The 14,724-nt window shown below is 32.6% G+C and overlaps 1 protein-coding gene and 1 pseudogene across 3 annotated transcripts; both read left to right on the top strand.

Moving 5' to 3' along the window:
- Nucleotides 1-252: 252 nt before the first annotated feature.
- On the top strand, nt 253-4,177 carry LOC107939204 (reticulon-4-interacting protein 1 homolog, mitochondrial). Of its 2 annotated transcripts, none has more exons than XM_016872497.2 (8): nt 253-667; nt 1,195-1,422; nt 1,695-1,768; nt 2,279-2,438; nt 2,559-2,678; nt 2,912-3,020; nt 3,436-3,618; nt 3,738-3,881. In XM_016872497.2, the coding sequence occupies exons 1-7, from the start codon at nt 440-442 to the stop codon at nt 3,615-3,617; spliced, it is 1,101 nt and encodes a 366-aa protein (XP_016727986.1). In that variant the 5' UTR covers nt 253-439; the 3' UTR covers nt 3,618; nt 3,738-3,881. The 2 variants fall into 2 exon arrangements, with proteins under 2 accessions (XP_016727986.1, XP_016727987.1); XM_016872498.2 differs by lacking the exon at nt 3,738-3,881 and adding an exon at nt 3,923-4,177 and having other exon boundaries at nt 262-667.
- Nucleotides 4,178-9,049: 4,872 nt separating this feature from the next.
- On the top strand, nt 9,050-11,705 carry LOC107939194 (histone acetyltransferase KAT6B-like; annotated as a pseudogene). Its single transcript, XR_001695081.2, has one exon. The product of XR_001695081.2 is annotated as a histone acetyltransferase KAT6B-like (transcript).
- Nucleotides 11,706-14,724: the final 3,019 nt, after the last annotated feature.

The raw sequence follows: 14,724 nt of genomic DNA on the forward strand, positions 1-14,724 counted from the left end.
TTTTTAAAAATAAATAATAAATTGTTATCTAAGTAGTGTTGCATGTATCAGTTGAACTCTTTAATGGTAATGTGAATGTTATTTTTTAATCCTGAATTTAGTATGAGAAGATATAATTGAAAACAATAATTCAATGATTTTTTTAATAGTTAATTTAATAATATGATACTTATATCAAAAATAAAATCAAGTTGAAAATTCTAGCTTGATTTAATAGATAAGGTTAGAAAATTTTATTTATTTTATTAATGTAATAAGCGATTAAAAATTGTTCATCACCTCCTTCCACGCCCCTTAGGCCCTCACTCACAATTCACAACTGCCTTTTTTCTTCTCTGCGGACTAAAACACTTCCACGTCTCTCCTTTGCTTTCCCTTCATTTAACAAAAGAAAGAAGCTGAAACCCAGAAAATTTGAGCAGAAAAAAGGGAAAAAAGGATGGCTGTCTTGAAACTTCAAAGCCTAAAACCCAGACCCATTTCGGAGTTATCAATGAAAGTGGGTTCGATTCGGTGCTACGTAAGCAGCTGCAGGGCGGTGTTGCTGCCTCGGTTCGGTGGACCTGAGGTGTTGCAGCTCCGACCCGATGTGCCTGTTCCTGATCTTAAGCCCAATGAAGTTCTGGTTCGAGCCCGAGCTGTTTCTATCAACCCCCTTGATACCAGAGTGAGTCCCTTTTTTTGGTTGAACTTTTCTTGTTTAATTGAATCGTAAAAGTTTGTTTTATTTGTTTTTTTATTGGATTGTTCGGTTCCTGGGAAAGTGCGAGAAAATGAAATGAGATGGAAATGAGTTCCTGTTTTGGTTTTTTTTCCCGTCGATTATTGGCTATATGAATCAATCTCCTTATGCATGTGAAGGTTTTTAAAAAAAGAAAATTAGTTCCTTGTTTAATTTGTTTGAATCTATTTAATTTGCTTAATTCATTTAAATGTTGTTTAATTTGCCATAAAAATGTGAAAAAAAAAACTAATGTAAAATGTTGGATGGTGCTAGATTTTCTTTTATATAATTTCTTAATGCAAATTTGAGTTGTGGGATTTTTGAAACTGTGTAAATTTTATGGACTGATTTCAAAAGTTGCAAAAGGATTGAAATTAAATTAGGAAGAAAAAAAGAACCTTTCAGTTTACATAGCAAATCAGGCAGCTAAAATCATTTTGCTTTAATTTTCCGAATATCTCTTTCCGCAGATGCGATCTGGCTATGGTCGTTCCATATTCGAGCCGCTTCTACCTCTCATTTTGGGCCGTGATGTTAGTGGTGAAGTTGCAGCTGTTGGTGCTTCAGTGAAGTCACTGACTGTAGGGCAGGAAGTTTTTGGTGCTCTGCATCCAACTGCTCTGAGGGGTACATACACAGACTATGCTATTCTTACTGAGGACGAGCTTTCTCCGAAACCAGCTTCATTGACTCATGTGGTAACTTATTCAATCATTTAGTTATTCTTTTGGTGAAAAACAAATTTATGTTACTTTTGATTGTTTCCAGAAAGAAATAGATTTACTTGTGACTTAAGATTACTGGTTGTTCATTCTTAGCAGCAGTGGATGATAGTACACTCTACTCACATATTATCTACTATCTGTTTTTTCTACTGTTCCGACTAACCTTTTCATCATCATTTATTCTAATTCGTGGTTCTCTAATAATCGCACAGCATGGATCTGAGAATTATTTTTGGGTGTTGTAGGAAGCAAGTGCCATTCCATTTGCTGCATTGACTGCATGGCGTGCCTTAAAAAGTACTGCAAGGATAACTGAAGGGTATGTTTCTTTCACTGGAATGGCCATCATTTTCAGCAATGTTTTCGTGTATTTCCTGATTTCAACAAATTGTTGTCAAATATTATGGCTTGTTAATAGTGTCTTACCATTGATAAGTTGTTTGCCTGTGTTCATGGAAATTTATGATCATCTTTGAGGTTCATAGGTTTGTCATTGTAGATCAGAGAGTTTGAAGGGCATTGACTATATTGGCTTGTAGCAATCCGAAATTTGTATTATTGTGATGCTCCTTATATTTGGCTTGAACTTATTTTGTTTCATTTTATCTTTGGATAGTTGTCCAAAGATGAATCTCTATATATGCATTTCAAATTAAAGTAAATACATAATGATATTGATGAAGTATGCCATCTCATTTCCGTGCCGCCTCTAACAAACTTATTTTTGGTTGAGAGTATAACAATACAATCTGCCAACTGAATTTTGCAACTAAATTTTCTGGGGAACTGTTGCAAATTATCCTCCCATGATCAAATTCTCATTCAACAGGCAAAGGCTGTTAGTAGTAGGCGGCGGAGGTGCAGTAGGTTTTTCTGCCATTCAGATCGCGGTTGCTGCAGGGTGCCATGTTACAACTACTTGTGGAAATCAAAGTATAAATCGATTAATTGCAGCAGGTGCTGAGCAGGCTGTTGATTACACTTCCGAGGTGGTCAAGTGATAATTAACGATTTATTATTTTGATATTGATAGCTGTTAGGAATGCTTACTAATTGACACTGCCTTATATTGATTACTGATTTGAGCTTTAACGAGATGCTTATTTCAGGATATTGAGTCAGTAATTAAGGAAAAATTCGATGCTGTCCTAGACACCATTGGTGTGCCAGAGACAGAAAGAATAGGCATCAATCTTTTGAATAGAGGCGGGCACTATATGACACTTCAGGTAAGAGGTGTAATCTTGTAATGCTTGTCATCTTAAAAGGGTACTTCCTTCTCTTTTCTTCAAATCCCTTTCCTGTTCAACGTTATTGGTACATGCATAACAAGAGTCATGGCCCGGTGCAAACCCTTAAGAATTTATACCAGCTTTGCTAGCTGGAAATTTTGGTAGGTGCTTTTATGAATGCTGTGATGTAATTATCAAATGTCTAGTCGTCTATTACTCTATCATTGTAGGGAGAGGCAGCAGCGCTGAGCGACAGGTATGGACTACCGATTGGGCTTCCTGCAGCTACAGCTGTTTTATTCAAGAAAAGGATTCGATACAAATTTTCTCACGGAATAGGTACATAGTTTATTTGTCATCTTACTCTCGATAAACATGTTTTTAGAAAAGAAAACTGTTTCTCAAGTTAAGATCTATATGAGAGAGGATCTAAGAAGAAATAATATTAGCATATGTGAAAATTTTTCAAAATTTTCAGTTTGTTGCTATCTTGTTAGTAAGTTCCCATTTTGTTGATTTTGCATATTCCTTATGTATGTCTTACCGGTAACAGAAACATGGCTCTGCTGTCTGAAAAAAGACATTAACATGTGTGTTGCCTTATGCATCTTCCGGTGCATTTTTCCATTTTAATCTCGTAGTTTGAAGATTTCGATTCATCCTTGCCATGAAATGCTGCATTTCCGACGGTAGATTCATATCCCGTAATGTTAATGATCTGCTGCTGAATCTTTCGACCATTCGGTGTTTGCAGAATATTCATGGATATACATGAGGGCGGACTCGGAAGGTTTACATGAGATACGCAGATTATCGGAAGCCGGGAAGCTGAGTATACCGGTGGAGAAAACATTTTCAATAACACAAGTAAGAGAGGCTCATGAAGCTAAGGACAAGAAACAAATCCTTGGTAAAGTAGTGCTGGAACTTGACTAAAGTAAGTTCTACAACATCACAAATAACTTGGAATTTTTTTCTTCTAAATGTTCCTTTCAACATAAATTTGATAGAATATATGATGCTGAGGACGTTGTATATAATGTTGGAATTCTTCAGGTGTTAGCCTTCAGTGTCCTGTCGGAATCTGTAAATACTTTGAGCATCAACGTTTTTGTTACGTTTTTCTTCCTTCATTTTACTGAAAATGTTATACAGTTGAACACTTTGAATCAGAAAAATGGAATTCATTTAAAATTTGGAGCTTTGTTGAAGCATGTAAAATTGCTTGTGTTGACAACTAGGGACTAGGACTGTCGAGCCATGGGGATCCAGTCCAATCACATATAGGCCTAACAAGCCCAAGCCATGTCTCCTAAGGAATCTAACTAGCCATCTGAAGGTAGCGGTCCAAGCTTGAACCACCTTATCATGAGGCATGTCACCATATTTGATTTTATTAAATCAGTTTCTTTTAAAATATAAATATGTAAATAATGGTACAATTTCATTGTCTCCAACTCTCCATAAAATTAAGTACGAATACCAATTTCTTAGTACAAAAAGTAAATTATATCATCTTGATGATAATTAACAAATCAATCTTGATTATATCATTGGGATCAATTAACGATATACTTTTAACCCAACAATAATTATGTGGTTACCACATAACCTTTGGTAATCAATCACAAACTCAAATCTCAAAGCTTCAAACACCTCAACTCTAATGCCAACAATGCTTTTAAGCTTTCTCTCTTTATGGTAGTGATATGATATATGCAATTTTGTTTTCCAGTGCATAGGCGTAAGGGTCCTCACATCTATCGAAATGTCATGATTTTGGATCAAAATCCCAAATTCTGAAATATCAGTATCACCCAATTTATTTAATGCCATTTAACCTTGAATTTGGGCTTTGATTTACTTAAAGTAGGAATCTTAGTGACCTTTTCTTTAACTTTCAATACATGTCTTGCCTTGTTCTTTGGTCAAAAACCCTGCACTCCTTTTTAAGAAAAACCCTTCCCTCGTTATTTCCTCACTTCGAAGTGCTAAAATCACTGATGGGGTATCCCAACTGGCTAAACTTTGTAAAGGAGGGTCAATGTTGAGGTGGCAAGTGAGGATTGGCTCAATGGTTATAAAACTAGGGTGGTCCTTTCCACACCAAATGGAAGCTTGTACATGTTCATTTTTAAAAAAAAAACTCACGCGCTGTTTAAGTGCGATTCTCAATGTAATGCTAGCGTGGGTCTGTCCTGCCTATACTGCCAAACGACAACCAGGTCTTTGCCTCTTTGATTCTTTCAACTGCTCATGGTTTTCTTTTTCCTACCGACAACTTTCAATTTTCTTTTGGCCTTTGCCCTTTGTGCACGCGCTCCCCAACTACTCTTTAAGTGATATGAATGTGATGAAACTTGCAACTCTTTATATGTGGACAAAGCATGTTTGAAAATTTGGACATTGCAGGGAGGGACAACAAGATTGGGTTTTATGATTATGATTTCTTAAATATGAAATTTTGGTTATTGAAATGTACTTTTATATGTTTATTAACATTACGATAAAACATATTTGTTACAAGATAATTCCTTGATTATGTGTAAGGTGAGCTCCTCTTGTGACCAAAGCTTAACTTGTACTTTGAAAAGTGGATTGTTTATCACATACAAGAGACCATATGAATGCTTTTAGTACAAATTACAATGCAATGAAGGTCTATTGCTCAGCCATGACAAAAAATAAGGGTAGGGTTAAAAGACAGGTTATGCACAAACAACATAAAAGGCGAGTGGGTAAATATATAGTAAAAGAATAATTAATGAAAACAAAAAATATTGAGAAGTCATTTTCACCCCCCGCCCTCTCTCTCTCTCCAAGTCATAGGCCACGTGCACATCTGCTCATTTTAACACTTTATATTATTATATGTTTATTTCATATCTTAAAAATTCTATTCTATCATGATATGATATTATTTTTTATATTTTCACCTCCTCCATCTCTCCTCCATGTGCATAAAAAAAAAAACCACCCATTTTTTGCCCCCACATATTTTCTAGTATTGCCACCTTGTTTTAACTCCACACCAGAAAACGGCTATTTCCATTGATAAAAAAGGTTAAATTTTGTTAAGAGTCCCTGTACTTTTAATATGATAACAGTTGAATCCATTAAGTTAAGTTCTGCTGTTTACAATCTGATGCAACAAATATATATTCATGTGTAACGTTATGTCAACTTGGTATTTTTTTATATTGCAGATTAGAAAATCAATTAATGGATTCACAAATACTATTTGCGTCAAGACCAAAATTTTAAAGTTCAAACAATAAAGTGATTTAGAATGATTTACTTAGAGAATATAGAGTAAACCACGCATAGTACAAGACTACTAATAGAATTCAACCAAACTAACTTTATTGCTATTGTTTGAGTTAAAACCAATAGCAATGAAGTATAGGGATTAAAATTGATCAAAATCAAAAAGATGATTAAATCCATAACTTTTGCAAAATAGAAGGATTGATAACAAAATTTAAGAGAAAAAGAATAGATGGGCACAGCACACGGATGGTGTTTGATATTTCCAAGACACTCTTCTTTCTTTTTCGATGCCAACGTTTTTCTATCTTTCTGTCGATCCTCGACTGGTTGCTATTGTCTGCCATTTTATTACATGATCTGCCCATGTTTATTTTTATACATGTATGTATATGGTGCATTTGATAGGGTTTTTTACTAAAATATGGTAAAAAAAATTTTGTACTGAAATAGGATGTAAAAAAAAATTATTTACGAAAATGAGTTATTTTTTTCATTAGTGCTTATTTCAAAAGCGTCAATGAATAAAAAATTATTAATTTTTTTTCTTTTTTTAATGGCACCTATTAGATGGGCGCCAATAAATATTTTATATTAAATTTTTTTTATAAAATATAATTAATTTTTTTCCCGGGTCAGTATATGACTCGTATAATACATAGTAGTGGCGCCTATCTCAGATGCGACAATGGTGGTGCCTATTTGAGAGGCGCCATTAGTGGTGCCATGTTGAGAGGCGCTAATGGTCTTATTTTATATAAAAATTTGTTTCAAAAAATCAATAAATATTGTTAAATAAATACAAAATCAAATAAAATTACATTATATAAAAGTTACATTATATAAAAATTAAATGAGTTAACAACAACTATATGATTAAAAAAGGAAGTTGTAATTAAACTTTTAATAAAATAATTTTTAATTTTTTTATAAACTTATATGTTAAACTCACCAAATACTAAACTAAACACAACAATTTATAGCTTAATCCTAAATTACTAATAAATTAATTTTTAAATAATTACAAACACAAAAATTTATAACATAATCCTAAATTACTAAAAAATTAATTATAAAATAATTACAATATTCATACAAAAAATTACAAAATTATAATATTCATACAAAATACTAATCCAAAACTATAAATACAAAATTTATTATAAAATAATTACAATATTCATACAAAATACTAATCAAAAACTATAAATACAAAATTAATTATAAAATAATTACAATATTCATACAAAATTATCCATTGGCGCCTCCCTATGAGGCACTTTTAATGACGCCTCCCTATGAGACACAATTAGTGGCGCCTACCTGACAGGCGCCACCCGACCCATTTTCTCCTTTGACCGTATTTTGACCCGTATTTTTATTTAATTTTTTTAAAAAATAAAAAATAATATTTTATTCAAAAAAAATTATTAGTTTTTTATTCATTGGTGCCTCTAAGATAGGCACCAATGAAAAAAGTAACACATTTTTGTAAATAATTTTTCTGACATCCTATTTCAGTACAAATTTTTTTTTACCCTATTTTAGTTAAAAACCCGCATTTGATAAGATGGTAGGGGAGGAGGGGAAGCCTCCACTCCACCCTTGGCTAACTACATGACATATGCTACAAACTCTCTCATTTATTTTTATTCTTAAATGCCATGCATGGTTTTATTATTAGGTTTTTAATGGTGTAGAGAAAAGGAACAATAAGAAGTAACCACATACATGTTCAAAATGCATTTATCTCTATCATAAATGAGCATGTATATTAGAATAGTATTTCATACACTGCTATAATGTTTAATTATATCTGTTTTATCGAGATTAATTCTTTTGAACTTGTGATTGTCTTTTTTAATAATCCGAATCAAATGTCCGTTTTTAAATTGCTATTTTATTATTTTTCTACACCAGTACCATTTTCTCATATCTGTCTATCATCCAATGATATGTGATGATATAAACAAGAAGACAACAATTTTCAATCAATCTTTTTCCTAGATTGCAATATAAATTATTTCAGTGCTTTGTTATATAATTATTGAATTTCAACACTTAAAATGTATCACCAATTTAGATTCTAAACACACCAATGCAAGATGCATAATTCCCATCTTTTTTAAATATTTCTTCTTTAAAAAAAAAAAAAGCCTTTATCTCCTCACTTATAATTTCACCCATGGGACGATTCAAATACCATAACACAAATAAATTACCCTTTCTCATAGGTTTAATTATAGAAATTATATAAATATATTAAATTTATTTTTTTTAATGATTAGACAAAAAAAAAACCTTGGAAGGAACTTGTGTGCAAGTATAAATACAAATACATAAATATCTTAAAGTTTATATAATTTCAAAAATATTATAAATATATAACCTTTTATAAACTATTATTATGACAAAAGAAAATTATAAACACAATACATATAAAAAATAAAAAAAAATTAAATTTACCATTTTTTTTATAATTTCATTTTTGAGAAAAAAGTATTATGGAAGCCCCTATACTATGAGTTAAATTACATTTTGTTCATTTACTCAAAAGATGAGTAAATTAGTCTATGTATATTAGATAAAAAGGCAAATCGATTGTTTATGTTAAAAATTTCATTTATTTTTACTGTTAATAACTGACATGACTAATAAAATAACCAAATAATTACACGTGCAGTGCCACATTTACCTTATGTTGACGTACATGTATCAATTTTAATTTGTTTAATCTAACATTGAAAAAACTAATCTATTTATTTTTTAATAAATATAAAATACAATCAGACTATTAATATAATTTTTTAATAGTATTTTTACCATTCATTTCCACTCTCATTTTTACTCGTTTTAAAAAGAATAAAAACAATTGACCAATCCTAAAGGTAACTTTGTAAGTGTAAGAATCAAGACAGTCAAAGTTTGGTGCAGACTTCACTCTCAGCCCACCACTTGTTTGAAGGTTGTTTCTTCCACTTTTAATGACCCTAAAAGAACAAACTTTCCCTTAATGATTTTCCCTAGAAAATTCAAGGCTAAAATAGTCAATTCCATCAACTTAAAGACAATCCCCCCAAAAAAGAGAACATGCTAACACCCATGCCCCCCGTTGGAACCAGAAAGTAAAGCAAGCTTACACTTTGCTACAGACAAAACACCAACAGTTCCTCTTCTTCCTTAAATAATAAACCCTCTCTCTCCTCCATTAATCTTTCTATCTGTAAAATCTTTGCACCCCACCACTCTACAATCAAACAAACAAAACCCATTATTTCTCTTCTTCATTCATTGACCATCTCTCACACAAAAAAATCTCTGAATTTTTTTTCTTTTTTGGGGTTTGTTCTTCCTGCTACTGAAATGGTCACGTCAAAGTAAAAAAAAAAAAAAGACCACTTGAAGAAATAATGGATCTTGAGCGACCCCATTGAAGTACTAGCATCAACAACAGTAGCAGCAGCAGTAACGCAACAAGCACCACGAGCGAGCTCTTCATTTGTTTCACCTCACGTCTTTCTTCTTCGTCAATGAAAATCTCTTCGAAATCCATCCTTAGTCCTGGTCGTGCTAGGGAACCTTCCCAAAATCTCTCTTTCTTCATCGCTCACTAGGAGGTTGAGAAGCAATGGTAGCATGAAAGGTGGCCAGGCTTCACCCATGTTTCCAACTAATGGCAAGAAAAGAGGGTGTGCTTTTGAGAACCCTGAGCCTTCTTCCCCTAAGGTTACTTGTATAGGTCAAGTTAGGGTCAAGACCAAGAAACAAGGCAAAAAGTTTAGAGCTTGCAGATCTAAGAGAAGAGGGGAAGTTAGTTTCAGGAAAGTGGATCATACAAACAATGCCAACAATGGGAGCAATGGTCTTGAAGCAAGTAGCAGCTTTCATCTTTTGAGCAGCGGTAGTCAACATCATCAGCAACAAGAATGCAAGAAATGGGTTCATTTTCCGGTGACTATTTGCGAAGCTTTGAGGGCATTCGGGGCTGAGTTTAACTGCTTTTTGCCTTGTAGGCCTTCTTGCATGGTTAACCAAAGGGATAAAGAAGAGAAAAGAGGATCTAATGAGAGAAATGGGAATGGGAGCTCTTGTGGGGCTGTATTTGCAAGGTGGTTGGTGGCAGTGCAAGAAGGGGAAGGGAAAGGGCGGGAGATTGAGTTGGTGGTTGGTGGTGGGGAAGATGATGATGATGATGATGATGATTATGATGGTGAGAGAAGGAAATGCAGTGAAATGATGAGGAGCAGTCAAAGGAGACATGTGTTTGAGGATATTGAAATAAATGATTATTTGGGTGATGAAGAAGAAGAAGAAAAAGGTAGGGTGAGTATCTGTATACCACCCAAGAATGCTTTGTTGTTGATGAGGTGTAGATCTGATCCTGTTAAAATGGCTGCTCTTGCTAACAATTTCCTGGAAACTCCATTGCCAAAAGATGAACAAGAAGAAGAAGAAAAAGAAGAGGTTCAAGAGGGTGCTGTGGAAGTGGAAAGAGAAGGAATTGAACGCCAAGAGTTTAGTGAAGACAGTGAAATGTATGTTTCTTGTGAAGCAACTGAGGAACAAGAAATCCCAGAAGCTGAAGCTGAAACAGAGGCTGAATCTGTTTTGGTACTAAGGGATGATGCTGAAGTAAATGAAGAAAGTTCAGGAAGAAGTTCAAATGAAGAAACAATTCTAGAATGTCAAGAACAAGAAATTGAAAGAAAAGAAGAAGACGACCAGCAAGAGTCAACAATAAAAGAAGAAACTTCTCCCCATGTTTCATTTTATCTTGACAAGCTTTATGTTGAAGAAAATGAAGGTGGCCTTGAAGAAGAACTGCTACAAGAAGCTGAAGATGAAAATGAAACTGTTAGTGTTAAAGCGGAGGAAGAAGAATATAAAGCTGCTGTTGAAGAAGAAGCTGAAGAAGAAGAGAGTACAACTTCAACAATAGAAGAGAAAGAAACTGAGACAACCCAAGGAAGATCCGAATCCGAATGCCCGGAACCAGAAAGTAAGTCAAAGGAGAGTGAGAGTCAAGAGGATTTGTTGCCAGATTGTTTACTATTAATGATGTGTGAGCCAAAGCTGTCAATGGAGGTATCCAAGGAGACTTGGGTGTGCAGTACGGATTTCATAAGGTGTGTACCAGAGAAGAAGAAGAAGAAGAAGAAGCAGCAGCAGAAGCCAGAAGTCAAACAAAAAGACGGTGGAGATCAACCCAAAGCAAGGATCAGCATTGACCGCAATCCTGCTCCTATTTTGGTACACCCACCTAGGTCGTCTTGTTCTTTCCCGGCTCCTCCACCAATGGCTACGGCAGCTAAGGGAGGTGGCGGCTGTGGGCCTATGGCTAAAGGGTATGAGTCGTTTGTTCTCACGCGCTGTAAGTCGGAGCCGAGGAGGTCATCGACTAAGCTTGCACCCGATGCTTGCTTTTGGAAGAATAGGAAGCTCGAGCCGGCTGCACTTGAAGTTGGCGCGGCTGGAGTTGGTTTTTAAGCCAGGTTCGCTAGAAAGCAGTAAAAAGTAAAAGAAAAGAAAAGAAAAGAAAGATATTTGTGGTAAACTTTGAAGTTTTTTATGAGTAAAAAAATCAGTAAATGTTGTAGTTTTTAGTCCTTTTGAATAGTTAAAAAAAAAAATCTTTGGGGTTACTTTTCTTTGTTTTTTCTCCCTTGTTTTAGGTTCGGTAAAACTGTAAACTCTGTAAAACAGTTATATTTGCTCTTCTTTTTTCAAAAATAGTTGGGGGTGTGATTTTGATTTTAATCTTCTTTTTTTACTGTTAATGAAATTATTGACAAGCTGATAAAGATAGGCTGAAAAAGGCAATGGACTGGCTAAAGGGTAGACCAAAGATGAAAATTGAGCCGTTAGATTGGCAACATGGGGGAGACAGTGAAAAACAATGGTCAGAACAAATGATATGATTTGGTAGGAACAAAAATTATCGAAGATTTGATGTATTTGATTGGATTAAGGATGTTTTCATAGTCCAAATAAATTAAATCTCTGTCAAATTTATGGTCCTTTTGGGGCTTCATAATAATGGATCATTTGTCGTTGAGGAATACATATTAATGGCTACCAATTTGATTAATTTTACAATTTCCATTTGGTTGGAGGTTGAAATGGAAATGATTTTACATTTTAACGAAGACTTTGGTTGTTGGGTCTTAATCCTATTTTGTGCATATCTGATTTTTTAAAAAATTGTTTTGATTTTATTTAATTTTTTGTCTTATAAGTTATAGTTGGTCGGACATATATTGTTAAATTTGTAATTGTATAATATTTATACTAATAAAAATTTAAAAAAAAGTTTAGGGAAAGTTTAAAAATTGGATTAATTTTTTAAAAATTAGAAACCATAATTCAATCAAAAAAATAAAAATAAAAATTTGATTAAATTCAAGAGAATTAGTTAAAAAAAATTCATCAAGTTATTTAACGATTTCAAAAGAAAAATACAAATGATGGAGCATTAGGAAATTACTTGATTTTCAACTGAAAAGGACTTCATCAGATAAGATAATTGAACTGCTAATGAATCATGGGGACATGAGTTTAAAAGTAAGCAAAATACAATGCAATTGCAATGTCTTCATCAAGCTTCACACACTACAAAATCAGTGCTCAATTTTTTTGACAGGGATTTTTCCCAGCCATTTTGAAATTAAAGTAGTTGTGCATTTATTTTTGTTATCCCCCCCTAATTTCCTCTCTTTATTGTCATATATTATTTCAATGTAAATTACAAAAAAAAAATCAGTTTAGGGAAAATGGGTGACCAAATTAAAATAGTGATACCCTAAATGGTTTAGTGTGAATGATAAGAAATGAAAAAGCAGCTAAAAAAGAGAAGATAACATTGAAGACAAAAGTTAGTCCATTGAGTGGAGGCTTTCATGGGAAAAGAAAGCATATTTTTCTTTTCTCTTGGATTATATGCAATTATTCTTTTGTTTTCTAATAATTGAACTTTAAAGTCATATCATGGATTGATTCATTTCTTTTCCTTTATTGCCTTACTTTAGTTCAACATTTGAAGATCATAAAATTTCAAACTCACTTTTTTTGGGGATTATATTTCATAATGAGATTAAGAAAATTTATTTTTTATATGATTATACCAATATAAATATGTTTGATTCAAATAACGTAAGATTTTATTTTATAATAAGATTACGGAGATGTAAATTTACAAAGTGGAATATCCTAGATGTACATTACTTTGTTTGGTTATTTTGATGGAATATAAGATTTGAACATTTTGCTAAATTGTCATTTTTTTTATAAAATTTGTTTTTTTTTTTTAAAAAATTAGTCTAAATTTCTATGATAAATTATTAGAATTCTTTTTATTACAATTTATATATTAATAAGTAAATATATGATGTTGAAATAAATTTATAAATTATAATTATAATAATTCATAAAAAATGGATGCTTATCAACTATAGTTGTAATTATAATCATAACTAATATACTAATAAATAAATCATTAAAGTAAATATAATAATTATAATTTACTATTTTACTTTTAAGAAAAAGAGAATTTTGTTTTTAATTAGGCTTAAATTTTATTTGAGATAAAAAAATACTAAATTGATTAAAATAATGAAAAAAATAAAAAATTTAAAATTTAAGATTACACCCATAATATAAGATTTCTTAAAAAAATAAATGATAATAAGATTAGCCTATATATTATAGCATCTTGACACTATTTGAGAATGTAAGATTATGGGATGAGCAGAACCCTCCAATATCTAGTAATCATATTGGACTCCAACTAAATCTAAAGTTGAGCTGGGCTAAACCCTTAAATGGGAGATAAAATCTTCTAACATTATTTTCTCCATCCACAATACTCAGACTAGAATCGAACTTTTTACCACTTAATATAACATGTATTGCTCTATGATATATATCTTTTACCATCATCCAACGAATAAAAAGTTAAAATAAAGAAAGTGATACTGAAATTAAAATAGTTGTAGATTATTTTTATGAATCATAATTATATTTATATAAAATATAAATACATTAATAATTCATATTTTGTAATCCGATTGTCGGGTTCGAGTAACAAGATGCTACATTTGTTGTCGGAGTAACTACACTCAATTATATAGTAAAATGATAATTCAAACATACGAACATGTTATAAACACATTTACAATATGTTACATAATCAAATTCGAGCCTTAATCGAGCTTACGAAAGCTCATTTGTTGACCCTAGCACTAAATAGGACTAAATTGTAAATTTTTAAAATTTCGAGTCGACGTCATGACATGGGGGAGTTCCTCCTCGTGATGTGACATACTGGATTGGTCTCGTTGTGACAACGAGGTTACTCGTCACGCTGTGACCTAAAATCTAAAGCTTGTCACGACGACCATCGCCTAAGGTCGTGACGTGGACTCTGTTTTGATACAAATTAGGCCATTTGGTACCTACTTCATATCCATCTATCAAACCTTAAGTTTGGAGCAATATTGCACAATTAAAAATTAATAAAATCAACACAACTACATGCCAAAAATTTTCCTTTAACCATTTCCAATCATTTATTTCAATATAACTTCAAATTGACACCAAAACATACCAATTCAATTTAATAATTCTTATATTTATATATGAGTTCCACACCGCATCTTCAGCAACAACAAGCTGTCTATGCTCATCCCAACCAAAGCCGCTGTTATTTTTTCCACTAAGCATGTCATAAACGATTGACCAATCCCTTTTCAATGTCCTAATCCTCGATTCAAGATTAGGT

The sequence above is a fragment of the Gossypium hirsutum genome, chromosome D01 (genome assembly GCF_007990345.1).
Source record: "Gossypium hirsutum isolate 1008001.06 chromosome D01, Gossypium_hirsutum_v2.1, whole genome shotgun sequence".
In the NCBI taxonomy this organism is placed as follows: Eukaryota; Viridiplantae; Streptophyta; class Magnoliopsida; order Malvales; family Malvaceae; genus Gossypium; species Gossypium hirsutum.